The sequence below is a fragment of the Curcuma longa genome, chromosome 3 (assembly GCF_044706935.1).
Source record: "Curcuma longa cultivar G26 ecotype Majalengka, Jawa Barat chromosome 3, ITB_CL_G26_1.1, whole genome shotgun sequence".
In the NCBI taxonomy this organism is placed as follows: Eukaryota; Viridiplantae; Streptophyta; class Magnoliopsida; order Zingiberales; family Zingiberaceae; genus Curcuma; species Curcuma longa.
In genome coordinates this window covers 542033-562679 of record NC_133863.1, presented here as the reverse complement: position 1 = coordinate 562679, position 20647 = coordinate 542033, and the positions used below count along the sequence as shown (strand labels likewise).

General features: G+C 36.2%; 3 protein-coding genes and 1 non-coding gene across 5 annotated transcripts; 1 reads left to right on the top strand and 3 right to left on the bottom strand.

Annotated features, from left to right (window-relative positions):
- Positions 1-68: 68 nt before the first annotated feature.
- On the bottom strand, positions 69-3748 carry LOC141824157 (transcription factor MYBS3-like). Of its 2 annotated transcripts, none has more exons than XM_074711399.1 (4): positions 3399-3748; positions 2364-2572; positions 888-1360; positions 69-449 (listed from the first exon to the last, which is right to left on the bottom strand). In XM_074711399.1, exons 1-3 carry the CDS (start codon positions 3664-3666, stop codon positions 920-922), a joined length of 918 nt encoding a protein of 305 aa, XP_074567500.1. In that variant the 5' UTR covers positions 3667-3748; the 3' UTR covers positions 69-449; positions 888-919. The 2 variants fall into 2 exon arrangements, with proteins under 2 accessions (XP_074567500.1, XP_074567501.1); XM_074711400.1 differs by having other exon boundaries at positions 894-1360.
- Positions 3749-5435: 1687 nt separating this feature from the next.
- LOC141823023 (putative trehalose-phosphate phosphatase F) lies at positions 5436-8102 on the bottom strand. The gene is made up of 10 exons (XM_074710301.1): positions 7806-8102; positions 7570-7710; positions 7365-7436; positions 7144-7272; positions 6385-6441; positions 6189-6290; positions 5992-6069; positions 5773-5913; positions 5588-5680; positions 5436-5519 (listed from the first exon to the last, which is right to left on the bottom strand). Exons 1-10 carry the CDS (start codon positions 8100-8102, stop codon positions 5436-5438), a joined length of 1194 nt encoding a protein of 397 aa, XP_074566402.1.
- Positions 8103-14956: 6854 nt separating this feature from the next.
- Positions 14957-19407, top strand: LOC141822926 (uncharacterized). The gene is made up of 2 exons (XM_074710225.1): positions 14957-18071; positions 18465-19407. Exon 1 carries the CDS (start codon positions 14957-14959, stop codon positions 18041-18043), a length of 3087 nt encoding a protein of 1028 aa, XP_074566326.1. The 3' UTR covers positions 18044-18071; positions 18465-19407.
- Positions 19408-20443: 1036 nt separating this feature from the next.
- Positions 20444-20517, bottom strand: TRNAN-GUU (transfer RNA asparagine (anticodon GUU)). The gene has a single exon. It is a non-coding gene; the product is annotated as a tRNA-Asn (tRNA).
- Between the last annotated feature and the right edge of the window lie 130 nt (positions 20518-20647).

Sequence of the window (20647 nt, the reverse complement as noted above, 5' to 3'; positions counted from 1 at the left end):
GACGACGATAGCGGCAGGCAACGGATCAGTGGGTCGCGCACAGGTCGCGCATGGATTTATCACGCAGGATAGCAATCTCAACCTTTATTATATTAATTTTTTTATATCAAACATACTCGAATTTTACATCACATGACAGTGTATTTGCATACTAGTGACAGACTAAACTTTTCAAAACAACTAACATTTGGTTCCTAGTTGTGAGTTGCAACTTCCTTGACAACATAGCACACAAGAACCCTGCTGGATATTCATAGTTACAGGATCAACTAACATATGCACATCGAATTCGCTAGGATTCTTGATCTTCCATGAAGTACCTCCGTCGGACGAACATGCTACTCCGAAAGCTGTACATTATTAGCGGGCGCAAGGGCGATGAGTGTCGTTGGATTCGAGTTATCGTTGCGCAAGGAAGATCTTCCAACGCCCCCGATAGTACATAGTACCTAAAATTTGGTTAAGACCAGAAAAGGTTAGCATACAAATTGTAGGTATCAGAGTCTAAATCATAAACACTTGAAAAATAGAACTACCGGCATCATAGTTCATAACAAGAACCGCGGCAACTTTATGTAAAAGAACAGGATAGAATTCAGACCAAATGGAGCATCCATTTAGTTGTCTAACAAAGCAATTGAATGAATCAGAAACACTAAGAAGCAAAGATGATTAAATCAATTTAGACATGAATAGAAAAGTGGCCTATATGGTTCAGATGGAGTTGCTGATTGGTCTACATGTTGACATACTTGATGAAATTAGTTTAGCCGATTCTAAGAACTTAGTAAAATGTCAAATGGAAAGTACATGCAAGTCAAACCAACAATGTATTTAGGAGCATGGTCCAATATACAAAATACAGGAAAAAGATTGTTAGAGCAAACCGTCACTTGATATCCTTGTTTAAATAGTTGGATCATGTTTGAGACCTCATGGAACAATTAGCATGGAAAGCAGATTGCCTCTTAGACCCTCCAAGAAAATCCAATGAAGAAGTTGTCCCTACAAGGGACTCTCCTATACTCAATTTTGACATACCCACGAGCTCATCAACATTTATCGGAGTCTTTGAATGTACTGCTGTTGGCTTTATAATTTCATGTGTCTGTTGTTCCAATGTATTGGCTTTGTATTCTGACCAATAAGAGGAAGGAAATTGGAGAACCGGAGAAAAATATGCAGGAAACATCACAGGATAAGTGGGCAGCTGAGCTTCTGGTTGTGGCACTTCTTCAATTACTTCCACTTTGGAATCCATTGATTCATCTTCCTCGTTCAGAATTGGAGGTATTGGAGGTGGCTTGCTATTTTGTGCATCTGATTCTTGCGAAATTGAAAATACTTGAGGTTCAAGGGGCTGGAAAACAAAATGAATGACGATCACAAGTAGTACAAAAATGATTGAAAGGAGTCCTATGTGAAATAAATGGATCCATGGGTTACCAATCCTTCCAGTTCCCACATTATTTTCAAATCACAAAACTAACATCAATCTATGTAAAAACCACAAATAATAAACCATATTTATAGTGTTAAGGGAAAAATTATACAATTATAATTCACAGATTCAGCTCAATAGATATGTAAGATAAGAGTAACTAAAGACTGGCAATATCATATTTGTTGACTTGAACATCTTGAGTACTTTCTCTAGGAGTCATTACATTTGAGTTCTACATAGAAATATCAAGGTCTGTTACTTTTTGTACCTATTAGTAGCATTCAGTTATTGCATGGACCGAAGAGTAAGTGCTCTCCCATTCTCAGGATACTTCATTTCCAAAGTGCTGTCAGAGGAATGGACATGGAAGGTGGTTTTGAGGTCATCTCTAGTAAAGCATGTCACCAAGAAAATGAAAATAATAATAATAAAACAATAATCTGTAAAGTATATGCATATCCCCTTAGTTTATTGGTACTTCATGTATCCCCACTTTTCAAAATTCTACTCCATCGCTTATTCGACCTACTTTAATGGGGTACATGTAATAACAGTAAGACAAAACATAATTTACCTTGATAGAATAGGTCATTTGATAGACAAAAGTGGAGATTTTCAGAAAACAAAAAATGGTGAATACCAATAGACTACAGGTGTACAAAAATAATTTACCTGAAAATAATTATCTGTTTAAAAGAGTCATCAATCAGGAAAAAAACTACTATGCAAAGTAAATGAGTTTTGTAAGGTTGAAGCTTAGTTTAAATTTTTTTGCAGATATCCAATATGTTAATATGAGATTGTTTTCTCTAACGTGACTTTAATGCCCTCACTAATTGAGAAAATAATGAGAAATAAGTGCAAATGTGTGGTAAATAGAGCATCTCAGAGAGAGAGAGAGAGAGAGAGAGAGAGAGACCTCATCAGCTTCCATATCAAAGAGGCTTGATCTTCTCTTTCTTCTTGTTATATTAGATTTACGAATAAAATACTTCTGTGCATGGCTAGCCACTTGGGTAGGTGTCCTAGATACCACATAGCTACGAGATATGCCACGCCAATCACCTTTACCAAGCTTTTGCAATCCAAGTAAAAACATTCTATGCTCTTCTTCAGTCCATGGATTACCTGTAAATATAATCATAAAAAGTACAGTAATGCAAATACAGTAAATCCATCATCACTCTGATCGCATGCTAAAATGTTAGTCCATGTGATTGTAGCTAAAAAGAGAGAAATCTTTTATATACAGACAGTAGGAGTTACTGTTTTATCCTTATTTTATGTAGTATACACACTTTCCTGTCATGACTGAGTGCGCGACTTGCATTGAGGTACTGTGTGAAATCAACAGCTAAAAGATACCCATTTCAGATAAAATGGGTCCAAATAGCATTGACATGACCATTTTACAATGAATCCTTTACCTAATCAAGATAATAGGTGGCAGTTTGCTCCCCAACCTGATCTATTCATATCTAAATTGACATCTTTGATTCAGCTCATCAAATAGCTATCTTTGCCTTTTGTCATTTTCTTTATTTCAGTTGCACAACACTATCATAATCAAATGGATCATTCAGCTACCATAACTTACTATACAAAGAATAACACCAACAACATAACCACAAAAAAAGGAAATTCATGCATCCTCAAAAATGTCGTAGGAGACCTAGTGACAGAATATGTTACAGAGTGCATTAAAAAGTCACAACAAAAGGTGCTCCCAAACACTAACACAGATGAAGGATGTGAATGTTGCATATGCTATTTGCCAAAATTAGGTGATATGGAACCATTAACAAGTATTCTTGCTGTAAACACCCACCGAAAAGCTTCACTAGTTTTTGGCCGCCACAGGCAAGCGGATAAAAATTATCTTTTTAACAGTTTTACACAATCATTATGATAGAACAATATGATTAAGCGGGACAAGAAGTATGGGACAACTCACCTCTTTTCCGCTCGCGGCAACTCGCCGACGACCCCTTCACGAAATCCTCCGACGCGTAACCGTCAGTGGCGGCGCCAGCGGCTGGCTCCGGACCATCGGCAGGAGAGGCTCCGCCGCTGGATCCGGAGAGGAGGGAGAGGTTCCCCATGCTGGCGCTCTTCTGGATGGAACCATCGGTGAGGCGCACCCCGAAGAGCTTCACCCCGCCGCGGCTGGGGCAAGTCCGGGAGTTGTGGCCATTGTGGCTGCAGTGGGAGCACCGGCGCATCGTCTTCCGCCACCCGCCGCCGGTGATCGGTCGCACGATGGATAAGGAGAGTAGGGTTTCGATTAGGGAAGACGCGCCACTGCCGTCGCCAGACGAGAGCAGTAACGAAAGAAAGGAAATTAAAGATCGGAAATGGGATAAATAGAGAATCAACTTTGCTTACCTGAATTAACTACCTACTTCTTTACCGTAATTGTAGATGGCCAACCCATGGGCCCTACCGAATCAACCTACCTCACCGCCCACTCTAAGATCGATTATAAAAATAAATAAATAAATGGTGCAACATTGAATGTGTTGTTTAAATTTATTTAATAAAATAATTAACTCAAAAGTAAGTCAACCCTAAAATCAATTAAAATAATTATTTAAATTTAGATTGATATTGTAAGATTAATGATTTGTATTAACAACTTTTATATTTATTTATAAGATTATTTATAAATTTGATAAGAGATTTATTTATGAATATAATTCATAAATTTTGATAAAATTTTTATTTATGAGTATTAACAAATTAATAAATCTGATCACGAGTTTATTGATTTAATTTAATGAATTATTCATTTAATTAATTTTGTAATAATCTCTCACTAAAATGAAGACCATTCATTTATGTCCTATTCTTGGATTTTTAAAATCCAATAAACTCCTTCGAGTTTTCAAAATATCAATACCTTTAAATAAAAAGAAATTATGAATTTTTTTTAATAATACATGTATCTGCATTAAAGCCGATCATGAGCTATAACTCATTCCAATTCCCTAAATTATTATTATCTATATACATTTTATTAAGTATTTAATTTTATAACAAAATAAATAAATTAATTAAATCATCAGACACATAGTCAAGGTACTCATTTAAAATTAAATTGGAACTGAATAAAATTTATCAAGTAGCCACGAAGACAAAGAATAGATCGATCTAAATCAGAATTGATTTGATCAAATTATTACTGAATTAAATTTAATTGAATTAAATGAACCAATTTAAAATAAATTAGAAAAATTATAATAACAACCCTAACCTTTCTTCCTCTTCAACTAGAACAATTTTTATTTTATCTTTTTTTTTTATCATCGAAACTAATCGAAATCGTCAAAAACGAAGATAAGACTATTCTATTTTTTTCATTAACAATGTAATGTACTGTAATATTTTTATTATATATATATAATATTTTTATAATAATATATAATCTATAATATTACATTAAATCCAAATCCACTCAAATTATAATTTCTAAATCCATTCCTACTCAATCCCAAAAAAATTTCTATCGACCATCGAAATAAATCAAAAAATACAGATGAATCCATTGTCCAATATCATAAATTTTTCGAACAAATTAAGAATTATTCAATCAAGCAATTTTCATATTAAATGCAAAATACTTTAATCGATGGCAAACTAAATGAGGTAGATATTTTCACAAATAGACGCTCAAACTCTTAATTTTTTATTTGAAAGGGCGATTTGGATAGTTGTAAAAAAGTACAGAGATCCAAGCGACAGAACCATAAACAGATTACAAATGAAAGAAACAGGGTCTTTCGAAGAAAAACAATACAATAAAAAAAAATACAAAAACGAAATTTATGGCTCACTTGCTTCTTTATATCCTGGAAACGGTAACAATGTGACCTAAGGTCACGGGTTCAAATCCTGGAAAAGCCTACAAAAACGACAATGGATCCTTTCCCCGGACCCCGCATGGCTCACTTTTTTGCTTCTTTATATGCCCGATTATTATCTATGCTTTGAATCAAATCTTTATTGTCGCAATATCTTCAGTCTGTGATGTTGTGAACTTCTTCCATCTCACAAGAGACTTGAGAAATTCTTGTACCTGCAAATGGGAACATTTTGGCACAGAAAAACTCATGTAAATAACTTAAAAGTCTATTCGGGACTTACCTCAGATGGGTCTCTAAGGGAGTAGAAGGCATTAGTTTCCTTTGGCACATTCGAAACTAGGATGCCGAATCCGCGGCTATTCTCCCTCAATACCTGAAAATTTTCTTTGAGAATTCACTTCAGGGACAAGAATTATGTATTCATTGTGTTCTTTTTTTCATCAAAGGTGTGTTACTTTTATATACCTTGAATGCATCTTCATCGGTACGATCATCTCCAATGTAAATTGGGAGCACATCATCGCGTTGGCTAAGCTGTAGTGATTCGAGCAGAAACTGAACGGCTTTACCCTTGTTCCAGTCGATCACGGGACGGATCTCTAAAACCTGCACCAAGAAGAGAAACATACTAGTAAGCTTCAGTATCAAAGCTTTGAATTATCGACTTATCTCCTAGAGGATTACCTTCCGGCCATGGGTAACACGCAAGCGTGGAAACCCCTTTAGCAAGCCAAATACGCAACATCCAACTTGATCCCACATCTGAAATGCAAATGCTTGATCCATTATGTTAGACAACAAAAGTTACAAAAGAAATGGTTCTTGTATGAATGAAAGCATTGTTTTAGTAGTCGATATTATTTTAAAAAATTTCCATTTACCTTTTTATCAACATTGCGGTAATGTACAGAGACGCAAAACTTGTTATTCTCGACTTTGACACCTGCGATATTATTAGTGATCTCGATGAGGGATTTATAAACCTGTGATTATGAGCACCATTAAGGCAATTTTGGATTTAGTTGGATAAAGTGAAAGGTGTTAGAAAGAGTTAATAAGAATAAATGAAGAACCTACCTCATTGATCATTGGTAGAAACTTGCGAGCAGGCTGGAAGAGATGTACTTCTTTACCCTGTTATCAATCACTTATTAGCAAAAGAAATAGGCACGATGATAGAAGCACAACACCTTCACTTATTTGTTTTAGTTTACAGTTTTCGGAAAATACGACAATTAGAAATTGGAAAGGTAAACAAAGATTTATCAGAAATCCACTTTTAATAAATCTAAATATGTTAACAAATAAATCTTTTATTTTATTGACAAGCATAACAAAAAATATAGTCAGATGAAAGGAGGATACTAGAGTCAGATGAATCAAAATGTATCAAGATCCCTTACCTTAGCAATTCCTGTTTCAATTACAAGAATCTAGTTTCAACTTAAAGTGGTTAATTAGAATATATTTATGAATATGTTGAAATCAATTACAAGCACAGATGTTTTAGAAGTATTAGTTAATATAAAACTTGGAAAATTATGAGATTGATCTGAAAAAGATGTTATAAGAATTAATGCTTTCATCAATGCACAAATATAATTAGTCCAGGTTTATATAACATTTTTATAACTTTTTACTGATTGAAGTATACCAACTATCGCATCTCATGGTACTATCTATCACCAAACATTTCTAACCGGAAATCAAAACTCAAACATAGAATGATATTCATCTAGAGTATAATTTCATCTTTCTCAATCAAAAATGGCAACAGAGATGCAGGTACGAAGAACTATGATATATAAATCTTCAACTACCAATGTTATTTGGTACCTTTCTGTCAGTTGTCTTAATGCAGTCCGGATGGTCACCAAAAGATTCAGATACTCTGATAGGGCTCATTATATCCATACCATGACTACCAGCATAATACAGCTCCGATAACTTAACAAATTCATGCACCTTATGAAATTGCAATTTTCAATTAATTAATCAACATCATATAATTATTCCTAAATCCTTGTTCTAATGTCCAACTTCGACAAGCTATATACCTTGTCACGGGACCTTCCACTAATGATTGCAGTGGGGAAATAATTAGCTGCTTCTTTTACGGCAGCACGCATCTGAAATAAATTAAATGACCAGAAAGAAAAATAAAAAAACCAAAACAGCAAAAATAAGAAGAAGAAAAATCAAGGATTACTATATCTATTCTACTACAATGCTCAGATTCATGAAATTAGTAAACCAACTTACTGCACTCGACATGAATGCAAGGTCAGGATTATCAACAATTGGTGAAAGAGTCCCATCATAGTCCAAAAACAATGCAACCATCTTGCATTTAGCATCATTTGTGATTAGGTGAAACGAATTTAAAGCAGATGGATAATTTATCTGCAAGATTGCATCAATAAATAATAAAGGTTAGGTAAGATGTTTTCTTGAAAACTAATTTAAATTATGAATTTTAATAGTTTCAGTGAACCCACAATCCAGGTTTTATAAGCAGCATCATTATCATCTACTTGAGCCTCAGAGATCATATCCTTGTTCAACTTCTTGCGAGGAGGTGAAGATGTTATCATTGAGTCCAACCAACCATTAACAAGGACATCATCATGTTTACCATTTAGTATTTCAGGTATTGTTAGATACAAACCAGAGGATGAGTAAAGCAATGCTGCCGGTGAACATGGTGTAATGTTAGAGGGCAAGCCCAATCTTGACTTGCTCAAAGCTGCAGGGTCAGTCAAGACAGGTGAACTATGGTTTGACTTCAAATCCATTGATTCACCAACAATCTTTTGCCCAAATGTAGTATATATCAAACTGGTTCTTAGTCAATTAATCTGACTGTCTCTTACTTTTTCCCAAGTATTATCCAACCCGTTTATCAATGAAAAACCACCTCTTCAATGTGTTCTTGTCAGTTGATAAGTGCATGCAACCCATCAAGCAGATGCCAACTGAGGACTAAGATGGTAATAGTCAGAAAAAAGAGGAAAACAGATTTAGAGAAAACTTAATTTAGGTGGTATATATACCTTCTCATTGCAAAACCTATAAAGCATTTACACGAGGCAGTCAATCATTTGAGCTTGTACGCCCTTTAGAAGAATAAAATCTTCATCACTTGAATCACATGAACTGAACTGAACCAAAATAAGCAATGATTTAATTCAAGTAATATTTTATTCTGATAAAGTCCAGTTATGAGGTTTTCGAACATGGGGGAAGGCAAAAAGAATCCAAAAGTTTAGTATATACAGTTATGTCGAAAATTGACATCATAAAAATTATTTAAAAACTTTAAAAGAACATGAAGGAAAGCACATTAAATTCATTTAAGTGATGCTACAAAGAGAAGAAATTCACCTGCTATTCACCTAATTAAGAGGCTAAGAGTGTCAAAACAAATATGTTAATTTCACTGTCAATGCATTTCGTACAAAAATGGCATAAGACCTAGTTTGAAATATACGGACACTTTCAAAACATGTATGAATAAAAATTGTCACAATTCCACTTGCATTCAAAGAGAAGCAAAACTAGAGCTAGTATTTCTGACAAGGAAGTTGTGGAAATACTGTTTATTAATTATTTTAATCCATAAGCATTTCCAAAAGCATGCAATTGGATGCTTGTTAATGTTAAACTGGAGTGGAGCGGCATTCTATCTCAAAAGAACTAGTAGAGAGAATCCTTTTCTAATATATAGACATGATGGACCATCACACTTATTCAGGTCAATGTGCGTGGGGCATCCTAATTAACCTCATGCCCATTATAACATAGAAGTATGGACCTACATGGATATCATGTTAAATTGGAATGAAATTCATTCTCTAAAATGACTAATCATCTTGGAGAAGACACTTTTTTAATATATAGATATAGTGGACCACCCAGAAGAGATTAATAGGCATGAAGAAATTGCTGCCTTAAAATTAAGTGAATTATCACAGGAGCAATGTCTCAGCTTATGGAAAAATTATATCCACTCTTTCCATGCCAACTGAAATGGTCGAGAAAAACATATTTAGCCCTTTGATTTTTACGGAAGCGTTTTCTTTGTGAAGTTTGTAAACAACAACAAAGAGTCTGATACGTAGAGAGGGAAAAAAAAAACAGCTAAAAAAAATTGATAATTCACAACGAGTAAACGCGACCAGGGCAGTTCGTACAAGCTTACGTGGCCTGCAAAAGGGAGACTTTACATTTACTACTCTGTTTTAACAGCGATTTGTTCCACTACGAGGAGGCATCGCAGCCAAAAGTTGAGAGGCTCTCCCTTTTCTTGTAAAGCACAGACAGAAACATACAGGCAGATGAACAGACGAGGTCGGGGAAAACGACACAAGGAACGCCATCAACTAACTGATGGGTCCAGGGAGAAAGTCCATGTCCATCAGCAGGACGCCTTTGTTCATTAACCGAGTCGCACTAATTTGTCTTAATGAAAATTAATAATCTCCAGAACCCAAATCAAGAACACCAAGACAAGAGGAACACAAATGTTGGGATTCGACCAAAAAACTTATTACAACTCTCCCAAAATCGTCAATACCTAGAAGAAAATTCTGTGTTTTCCCTCACTTCTCAATCCTCCAAACAGAGAAATTCTATAAAATAAATCAAACAAAGCAGCAAGTTATCGTAGAACAAGATAGATGCAAAACAAAAAACAAAAAAAAAAATCATAATCCGAGCATAGCGAAGATCGAGAAAACAGAAACCACAGCACTCCACCATCTTCCATTAATGAAAAATCCCATTTCATCCTACCAAACCGATAGAAGCAAAACCAGCGATAGCGACAAAAATGGAAACAAAAAAAGGAAAGATCATTCTACTCACGTTGCTGCCGTAATGCCGCCGCACCAAAGCGATCTCGTCTCGCGAGCCAAGGCGAAATCCAAACCCTAATAACAAACCAAAACACCAGGGGGATCGAGAACACCGCCACGGAGAACTGGGAAAGCGAGAGAAGAGGAGAGAAAGGTTTTCGCTCGATGGAGGCGTCGTATTTATAGTTCCTCCGGCCGCTAAAATGGAGACGTCCTCGCCAAGGCATAATTAGCGAATTAATTAATTCATTAGTTATTAATAGAAACTGCTTACCAAACAATACAAAATTAGTACGTGCTTAAGACCCCGGAATTAATTACTAATTAAGTGTTAACAAAATCCAGCTCCTCTTTCTACTCGCACCGAGAAAAAGACCCGCAATTTGCACCACCACTCTATTGGGCCTCAGTCAAACTGGATTCCTGGTTTTCTGGAGAGAAGGTACAGAGTGGGTAAGAGTAGTTGGAGCAAGTCCTTACGCTGGATGAACGTGGCCACGTTCCCGGCGAGCTGGAGCCGGGGCCCGCATGTGGGGACAGATCAGTTGTCCAACCGTTTTTTATACCCGCCTCGGTCAACGAGTAACCGTGTTCTTTTAAAAATATGGTTTTAAATAAATTTAGAAATTGTAAGGAAAATAAAGGAATAATGATCAAAATTATACCTAAAATACTTTTTTTAAAATATAATAAATAAATAAATAAAATATTTGATTCTTTTCCAAATTAGTGTTCACACGTGAAACAGTTCGCAATTATTATTTATTATTTTTTTATAATTTTCCATTTTCACACGGCATGAATGTCGGTGCTGCCGAGCCAAACTTTGAAATTTTTAGAATTTTAATATAAAATAATTCGCAAGATGATGTGAAGGAGAGGAAATAACCATTAAATTGGAGATTTAATTAATGCTAAACACTTTGCCAAATGACACCCACTCTAATGAGTATTTATAATAACACGCTCTATATTTTGTTTAGGTGAATTTTATATAAATTAATAAATAAGTTTATTGATAGAATATTCATGAATTCAAGCTTATTAATTTATATATTCTTTTTTATTATTAAATGAACATAAATATACTTTATTAAAATAAATATCAAATTGATGATGTTAATTATTCTATAGGTTGGTTTTTCTAATGAAATATTAGAGAAGATATCTAAAATCACCAAACACATAGAAATTGTTTTTGTTTATCTAAAAAAAATAATTCTATAATGTCATAACAAACTATATAAAAATTTAAATATTCTTAAAAACCTAAGGATAAAAAAAGAAAATAATTCTAATACAATAATAAAATTATTTGAAGCATTTTAAAATTTTTTAAATGATAATTTTTAATCTAAAATTAGGATGTTATGAGTTACACTATGTGACAAATATAGATTACACCTCTTACCTTAAAAAAATTGAAGGAAGAAAGGAGGGTCATTGTCCGCGTCTCACCCTTGGCTTCATCTCTACGTGGTTTAATTTGAGTTAAAAGTTTACTAATATTATCTTAATTTAATTAAAAATTAATTTGGGAAGTAATTAATGTATTTTTATTAGGAAAAAAAACTTGAATAGAGGAAGAAAAATAAATATAAATACTCATTATAAGGGGGGTATTTTGATAAAAAGATCAAGACCACGTCACGATTTTTGATGCAAGCTTTTGGACTTCAACAATTGCGTGGGATGTCTAATAATCTTAATAAGGTAGTTTGATGTAACGTGTGGTAGTTGTTTTGCATTATAATTTTATGTTGCTTTCAATTATATTTTTTGGGTAAAAATAAATTTAAAAAATAAAAAAGGCGTGCTATTTAAATCACTAAAAGTATGACTTAAAAAAAATAAAAATAAAAATAAAAACAAAAAATTTTAAAATAAAAGGTGGCCTAGTACGTTGTTTATCTAGAAAATAATTTTTATTTTTAATATTATCATAATAACTACAATTAAATTAAAAATGTGTTTGATTCAAATTATTATATATAATATTGATTAGGTAATTATCAAGTAATCATATAATAAAGATTATAAAATATAAAATATAATATTAATATTATTTGATTTAACTTATTTATTTAGAGTGAATAAAATATAATCAATTTAATATTTATTTATATAATTTTCATTCAATTTAATTTCAAATAAATTAAATTAAATTAAAAATATTAATATTAATAATATTAATGATGAAAATATATATAAAATAAATATAATTTATTTATATTTTTTAAATTTAAAATAGATTTATATACTTTTAATAAAATAATTTATTAAAATAAAATAATTTATTAAATTAATATAATACTATTGTAGCTAATTGTTATTTAATAGTTTGTTTAGCATTTAGCCACTGTCTAAATCTGCTACAATTGTGTAACGTAGCTGTTATAATTTTTTAAAATAGTTTTTAATAAAATTTAAATAATTTTAATTAAATTTATTTTTGATATAATAATGTTCGACGTGTAATAATGAAATGCCCTCTCAATAATTCGTATAATTTGAGAAGTCCTTATAATTTTTTTCTAAAATAAATTATAAATTTTATTAAAAGGGCGCTTTGCTTTTCAAAAGTCCGATAGTATGTTAACGTATTTAAAATAATTTTTATAAATTAATTTTAGCTTATTTTAAAATATATAATTTTTTATTATCTTTGTTAAAATTATTTAAATTTATCAAAAAAATTTACCAATTTAATCAAAATCATTATAGATTAACTTTATTGAGATGATTTTAATTAATTTTAAATAATCTCAATTAAATTGATAATAAATTTAATTGTAGTTGTTATAATAATATTAGAATAAGGATAATTTTCAGATAACAAAATATGACAGGTGTTATTCTAATATTAGAATTAAGGGTTTATTCTATATTTATTTAAAAAACAAATGTATTCATGAAAACTATAATTAGAAGAGTCCTTTTATTTTTGCCTTTCAAAATATTAGAATTGGTTATAATACTTACTAAAATTTAGTGACAAAATATGATTAAATGTTTAAATCATTTTATTAATAGGTTAAAATTTAAAAAGTACCTTTTATTATTTTATGAAAAAGCACTTTTAAAAATATAAAAATTATTTTTCATTTCAAAATATTCTTATTTCAACAGTATTACAAAAATAAAGAACATTCTTTATTATTTATATATATATTGTTTTTTTCCTCTTTATTTTTTAAGGTCTTTTTTAAAACTTCTCTCGTACTCCTTCACATTAGGTCGGGGTTGCTATCCAGCGTGACAAATTTGTGCGCGACTTGTGCATGACGCCCTAATCCACCGCCGCTCCCGTCACCCCATCCGACTACCACCGATCGCTGTCTCGACCGCGATCGACGTGCCACTCACCGACGCTCTTTCTGACGGTGGATTTCGATCGTGATTTGGCTGGAATCCGCCGCCTGACACTGTCGGCTCTGTTTCCGATCAAATTCGTCGGATTCCGATTACTATCCGGCCGGAATCCGGTGCCGACCAAAGCGTCGATGAGTGACTCGTCGATCGCGGCCGAGGCGGTAGTCAGCGGTGGCCAAACGGTGCGACGATGGGTCAAAGGGGTCGCGGACGGGTCACGCTGGATAAGTCGTGCGGGATAACATTTCTCCTCATTAGGTATTATCAAAATACTCCATAGAGTTTTAGGGGGCGTTTGGTTTGGAAAATATTTTCCATTTTCTGTTTTCCATTTTCTATTTCCAGTTTTCCATTTTCTGATCTAGTTTTCAGAAAACAGAAAATGCGTTTGGTATGATATACTGTTTTCTGTTTTCTAGAAAAGAAAATTAGAAAATACGTTTGGTTCGGTAATCTAGAGTTAACTTGGTTCGATAATCTAGAGTTAATTGTTTCTATTAATTTTAAACTATCCCAACTATAGCTAGGAGTTAATTATTAAAATTTGATTAAAGCCTAAGTTTAAAAAAAAAAATTCGCTCAAAATCGCTCGCGAGGCCGCGCGCGGAGGCGTTGCCGAGCCTGCGCGGCGCCTCCGGTGGAGTCGCCGGGCTCAGGCGGCGCCTCCAGTGGCGTCGCCGGGCCTGGGCGGCATCTCCGGCGGCGTCGCCAGGCCCGGGCATCTCCGGACCCGCCGTCGTGTTTCGTCGCGGGGCCCGGGCATCGCAGCCCCGAGAGGCGCTGATCCGCTCACATCCAGCGCGGCGAGGAATCCAGAGGAGGGTATCGGTGGTGACGGCGAAGAATGGGGTGGAGATAGGGCCGAAGGAGAGGGGAGATAGGGAGAGGCGGGCGAAGTGGAGGAGGGGTGAGGGAGAAGAAGGTCGGGCGAAATGGAAAACGCCGCGTTTTCCCATTTTCTGATTTTAAACGGGAGGTTTGGAAAACGATAAAAAGCCGTTTTCTGTTTTCGTAGAAAATGGATTTCTATTTTCCAGAAAATAAAAACGAAAACGTATAACAAACGCGTTTTCCGTTTTCATTTTCTGGAAAATAGAAAATGAAAATGGAAAATGCGGTAACCAAACGCTACCTTATTTTTTCCCTCAGAATGCTTCTCCAATTAAATTTGTAGAGTACTTTTCAAAATACCGAACGTTTGGGGTGCATTTTGAAAATAAAATAAAATTTCGAACCGCTGAAGCCAAATGTGTGGGTCCGAAGGCGGTTCGAACCGGAACTGATCCGATTGACTCGGTCTGAAAAGTTAGATTTTTGCTCGCCGGCCGCCGCACTCGGTCGAGGTGACGGCGCGGTTGCCCTCCTCGTCCTTTTGTTCTTCCTTCCGCGATGCTCGTCTCCCCTCTCGCCGCCGCCGCCAAATGCTCGTCTCGAGGAGGTTCCGACCGCCTCCTCTCCTCCTTCACTTTTTCTCCGTCGAAAGAAGAAGCCATAGCTCTTCTCACTTTTTCTTCTTCACCGCCGCCCATTCCTCCCCTGACTCCGACTCCGATGCCCCTGGTACGGACCACCGGCCTCCCGCATCCTTCGACGTATCCTCTGCCCACGCGACCCACTGCCTCTCCCTCCTCCACCGCCTCCTCCTCCGAGGCATGCTCTCCGCTGCCCGCTCCGTCCTCAACCGCCTCGTCGCGGGTTTGCCCGTCCCCGATTCAGCCTCCGCCATCCACCTTGCGAGTTCCTTCGGAATCTCCCCCGAGTACGGTCGTATCCTCCGATCCTTGGTTTCCTCTCGCCAGTTCCTGAAGGCTAAGGCTCTTTTCGCTCACTCCACCGGCGGCGAACTACCGGAAGATCCCTCCGTTCTGGATGCCATGGTAGAATGCTTTTGCAAGCTAGGAAAGTTTGTGGATTCCAAACCTCTGCTGGACCACATGATAAAAATTCGGTCTTTGCCGTCGAAGAGGACGTACACCGCGTTGCTGCGTTTGCTCTGCGCGGAAGAGAAGTTCCTGGAGGCTCTGGACCTCTTTGTTCTAATGGCCGGTGCTGGTGTTTTCCCATATTTGTCAGATTATAATTCTCTGATCTACGGTTTGTGCTCAAAGGGGCATTTTGCTCAGGCACATCACCTGTTTGATAAAATGGTCAGTCGAGGATTGAGTCCTTCTTCCCAGTTGTGCAAAACCTTGTTTTACGGGCTTTGCAAGGGAGGTGACATTGTTAAATCTGAGCATGTTTGCAGAGTGATGGAGTCCCATGGTCTCCATTTCGATCGCATGATGTGTTCCACCCTGATTGCTGCATACTGTAAGGAGGGAAGATTGGAGCCAGCTCTGGTCATTTTCCAGACAATGAAGGGGCATGCCTTCTTGGAGCCTGATGTATATTCCTACAACACCCTGATACATGGCTTGTTGAGGCTCGGCTATGATGATTGGGCGTGGAAGTTTTATAACGAAATGACTGTGACTGGACTCAAACCCAACGCCACTACTTGTGGGATACTGATCAGTTGGTACTGCAAGAACCAGAAAGTCGATTGTGCTTTGAGACTTCTTGAAACAATGATTGGGCATGGTTTAGTTCCCAACATCCAATGTTACACAGCCATGATAACAGCTCTTTGCAAGACAAACAGATTGGTGGATGCTGAAAATTGGTTCGATAGGATGTTGGAGAGTGATCTTGTTCCAGATCATCTAATGTTTGTTTTACTATCGCGAAGTTTCCCCAAAAGTCATGGATTTGCAATCATCAGCAAGACTTTGCAGGCTATGGCTAAGACAGATAGTAGTGGAAAATTTAGAAATTCCTCCATATTGTTCGGTTCTAGTTTAGATCAGATATCACTTCAAGAAATGGAAGATGCATTTGATGAGATTGTGAGGCTTGATGTGCTTCCCGTTGACATAATTTTTAACATAGTGATAAGAACTATGAGTGGCGAGGGAAGATTCGATGCTGCTTACCGTTTGTTGGTCAAAATGGTTAGTTATGGTTGCGAACCTTCAATTTCAACATACAATTTTCTTCTAAAATGCCTATGCAGAGAGAAACAGATGGAGAATGTTAAACTACTCCTAGATTTAATGAATAGCAAAGGAGTGGTATGGAATTTGGTTACTTACTCTGTCCTGATAAATGCATATGGGAAGTTTGGGGACATACACTCAGCTCTTGGTATTTTTAATCAGATGATCGATCAAGGTGTCAAGCCTAATGTTATCATCTATGATCCGATAATCAAATGCCTATGCAGAATAGGAAGGTTCAGGGAGGCTGAGCTTGTATTCGGTAGAATGATCGAAAGCAGGGTAATGCCTGATGAAGTAGCCTTTGTTAATCTTATCAATGGTTACTCAAAGATTGGAAGGATCAATGATGCTCGTTTTTTATTCGATAAGATGTTGCAGCATGGTTTCCATCCTGGCTTGCATACATACAGTGCTCTTATAAATGGTCTAATAAAGAAAAACATGTTCAGTATAGCCTGCAAATATCTAGATAAGATGTTGGAGGATGGATTTCTGCCAGATAACATTTTTTACACAATGCTAATCAATCAGTTCTTTAAGAAAGGTGAAGAGAACTTTGGCTTGTATCTAGTTGACTTGATGGCGAGAAATCAGATTGAACCTCATCTAGTGACTTATGGCTCCTTAGTAAGTGGGATTTGCAGAAACATCCTACCTCGACGAAGAAGACAGCCATATTTAGCTCATAAACTAAAAGAAGCTAGGCATATGCTTTTCAGATTGCTGCCTCAAAAATATGCTTTCCTTGGAAAACCGAAACACTGGGATTGTTACCAATCGGCAGAAAAGAAGGTTGAATATGCATTGAACATAATGCAAGTTCTCATGGACAATGGGATGATTCCTGATCTCCATTTTTGTAATGGTATACTCAATGGACTATGCAGAGCTAAAATGATCCAAGATGCTTATAATTTGGTTTCAGTAATGCAGAAACTCAACACTATTCCTAACCAAGTAACTTATACGATTCTAATGAATGGCCATTTCAGATCAGGTGAGGCTGATTGTGCAATCAAGCTATTCAACAAGATGAACCGAGAAGCACATGTTGTAGATGAAGTTGCTTACAATACATTGATTAGGGGTGTTTCTGGGGCTGGCCGAATCAATGATGCTCTTTGTGTTGTAAATATGATGCAGAAAAGAGGCCTTTTCCCTAGCAAGAAAGCATATAACAAATTAGCTGAATCTCTACCTCTTAGTTGTTCTACTGAACTTGCCGTCAAACTGCTCGAGGAGATGCTCTCTCATGGCTATTTTCCAAGACACATCTATTACAATAGCTTGCTGTGGACTCTCTCCGAGAACGATTTGTTCGAGGCTCACAGGGTTTTCGATATGATGTTGAAAAGAGGAAAACTACCTTATCGAGAAACAAAGAGACATTTGGTTGAGATGTGTCGTAAGACTGGACAATTTGACATGGCTTATGAGATTGAGCAAAACATGGCCATCTACGAGACTTGAAAATCCATTCAGCCTAAGCTTTTATGAGGTAACTTTTATCTTCTTAATGCAGGATTCTCTTCTTGATGCATATCCATATCAGTATGTATCAACTATATGACAAGTAGGAACTTGCAAAGTTTCTGTATTGGAATCTCTTATAGTTTGATGCACAGAAGATGAATGACATTCATACTGATACTAATGGATATGGCATTCATATGTTAAACAGCTTGGCAAGAAGCATTATCCTTGAATCAAAGTTTGTTTTTTTCATAGTGGATGATGGCAAGGAAAACAAAGTGTTTGTTTATAATCATGGAAGAACAATTTACATGGTACATGGATCAGTATCTACAGTGGTTGATATGATTGCTTTGTTTCCTGGTTCTGTGTTGCATCCACTGATGCTTTTTTTGTTCTTCCATTGTTGAATTTTCAGGTAAACTGCTGATGATGAATTGCAACGCAAACGCCGGTGGTCTGTTGCAAAACCCTACAGAATCGCATTGACCAATTCGATATTTGAGAAGGTGGAATTTGACCCATTAATCTTGGATCAATCCGTTGTTGAATGAAGCAGATGGACGAGGAACCCACCCGCCGTTAATGGATGTTGCAGTGCAGCGCGGCGGCGGAGGCGGCGCTGCCGAAGACGAAGTCGACGGAGCTGGAGACGTCGCATTACCGGTGGAATTGCGGCTGCTAGAAGATCGAGAGGAATCCGTCGCCAGACACGCTTAAAAATTTGATTTTTAATCGAATTATTGTCTTTAGGTTTGATTATTGCAGAAATGAGGGTGGTGTAGCCCTGGCGACCTCCGTTCGCCGGTGATGATGGTTCGACCAATTCCGTCGCCGAGCATGACGGGGTTGAAGAAGTTACTAGTGAGCTGGATGGATCACGACCCAGGAGCTTGCTGCCCCGTTTCAGTATCTGGCGGCGGAGACTTCTCCAGCGACGGTACGGAATTCGCCGGAGCCGTCCTGGGCCACCACTAGGTCAGCGTCCCGGGAGGTGTTCTGCAGGAAGCGACGCCTATCGAACATGCAGGGGACTGCGGGGCAGTTGCCGGTGAGGTCGGAGACGTTGAAGCACGCCACGGGGGCGACGCCGACGCCGACGCTGAGCCAGTCCTACCTCAAGGGAGAACAGTGTCGGCGTATAGCACGGTGGCACGCGTCGCTGCGCGCTCGGAGGGAGAGGCGGCAGGACGCGGTCTGGTCCTTGGGCGGCTGGCGGTAGCGTCCACGGAGGTAATAGAGGCGGGGCTCCGGGTGCGGCGTGACGCCGCAATAGTAGTCGACGTTGACGGCGATGACGGCGCAAAGAGAAAGAAAAGAAGTTCACCATATACAGAGTTGACTTTATGTGATTCTTTGATACACACTTCAAATGTATCTTAATATATTTTCTTTTATAAAAGGTGGAATCCACTATTTTAACGATCTTATATAAACGGCTCAGCTCCATAACTATTTATGAAGAGATAAATCAAAAAACTGTAATTGGTCACAACGGAAGAGGGTATTGTTTGACTTCGTCGAGATTTATATTCGTGTCCTTTTTTGTAAGTCTGTTTCGTCGTAACCAATTTAGTTATGTCTCGGGGACATCTTAATATCGATTGAGGATCTCAAAAGTCACATTTCCCTCATCCAAACATGCTCTAATTGGGGATTAAATCGTGGCCCTTGGTTGAGTTGGTTAGTGCACGACAGATTTGCTGAAGTGAGCAAGAATCGAATTAAGTTGAGACAATGTCCTTCTATGTAGTGGCGAACTATAGTTTTTTGATTTATCTCCTCATAAATGATTGTGGGACTGATTGTGTGGGACCGCTAGAGTGATAGATTTTACATTTTATCGACGATAATCAAATTGTGTAACTCAAAGATCACTTTTTTGTTGCCCCATAACTCAAGAGGTTACTTTTCTCTATGTCCATTCCTTTAAAGGTATTTTTAATTCAAATTATCATGTATAATTTTTGTTATGTGATTATTAGGTAATCATATAATCAAAATTATAAAATATAAAATATAATTTAATATTATTTGGTTGCACTTATTTATTTAGAGAAAATAAAATATAATCATTTTAATATTACTATATTACTCTTAATTAATTTTTTAAAAAATAAAATAAAATAAATTAATAATAATATTATTATTAATTATGATAATAAATTAATAATATATAAAAATCAATATAATTTATTTATAATTATATAAAATTTAAAATATATATATATTTTAATAAAATAATTTGTTAAAGTAATATGTATTTTTTAAAAACAAAATGAACTCTCGAAGTAATAATAATAAAAATATCTATAAATTTAAAATAAAATAAATGATGGCTTTATAGAACGGTTAGATCAATGTAAAAAAACAAAAACTATCAATATAAAAACAAGTCGCTAGAAGGAGGGCTTGAACCTCCGACCTTGTGGTTAACAGCCACACGCTCTAACCAACTGAGCTATTCCAGCTTGGCATATAAAAATATATAATAAAATAAATTCACAATTACACCCAGCCTACCTGCTCTTTCATTTAAGAACCTTATCAAAGGATAGTTTTACTGCCCTGATCATAAAAGAGTTCCTCCAATAAAAGATC

Excerpts from the sequence above, each read along its gene's own strand:
- LOC141824157 (XM_074711399.1), bottom strand. The coding sequence starts at position 3,666 with ATGCGCCGGTGCTCCCACTGCAGCCACAATGGCCACAACTCCCGGACT. Across the intron at positions 2,573-3,398 it reads TTGCCGCGAGCGGAAAAGAG|GTAATCCATGGACTGAAGAA; the intron begins GTGAGTTGTCCC and ends TTATATTTACAG. Across the intron at positions 1,361-2,363 it reads TTGATATGGAAGCTGATGAG|CCCCTTGAACCTCAAGTATT; the intron begins GTCTCTCTCTCT and ends TTTGTTTTCCAG.
- LOC141823023 (XM_074710301.1), bottom strand. The coding sequence starts at position 8,102 with ATGGATTTGAAGTCAAACCATAGTTCACCTGTCTTGACTGACCCTGCA. Across the intron at positions 7,437-7,569 it reads TTGCATTCATGTCGAGTGCA|ATGCGTGCTGCCGTAAAAGA; the intron begins GTAAGTTGGTTT and ends AATTTATTTCAG. Across the intron at positions 5,914-5,991 it reads GTGTTACCCATGGCCGGAAG|GTTTTAGAGATCCGTCCCGT; the intron begins GTAATCCTCTAG and ends TTCTTGGTGCAG.
- LOC141822926 (XM_074710225.1), top strand. The coding sequence starts at position 14,957 with ATGCTCGTCTCGAGGAGGTTCCGACCGCCTCCTCTCCTCCTTCACTTT.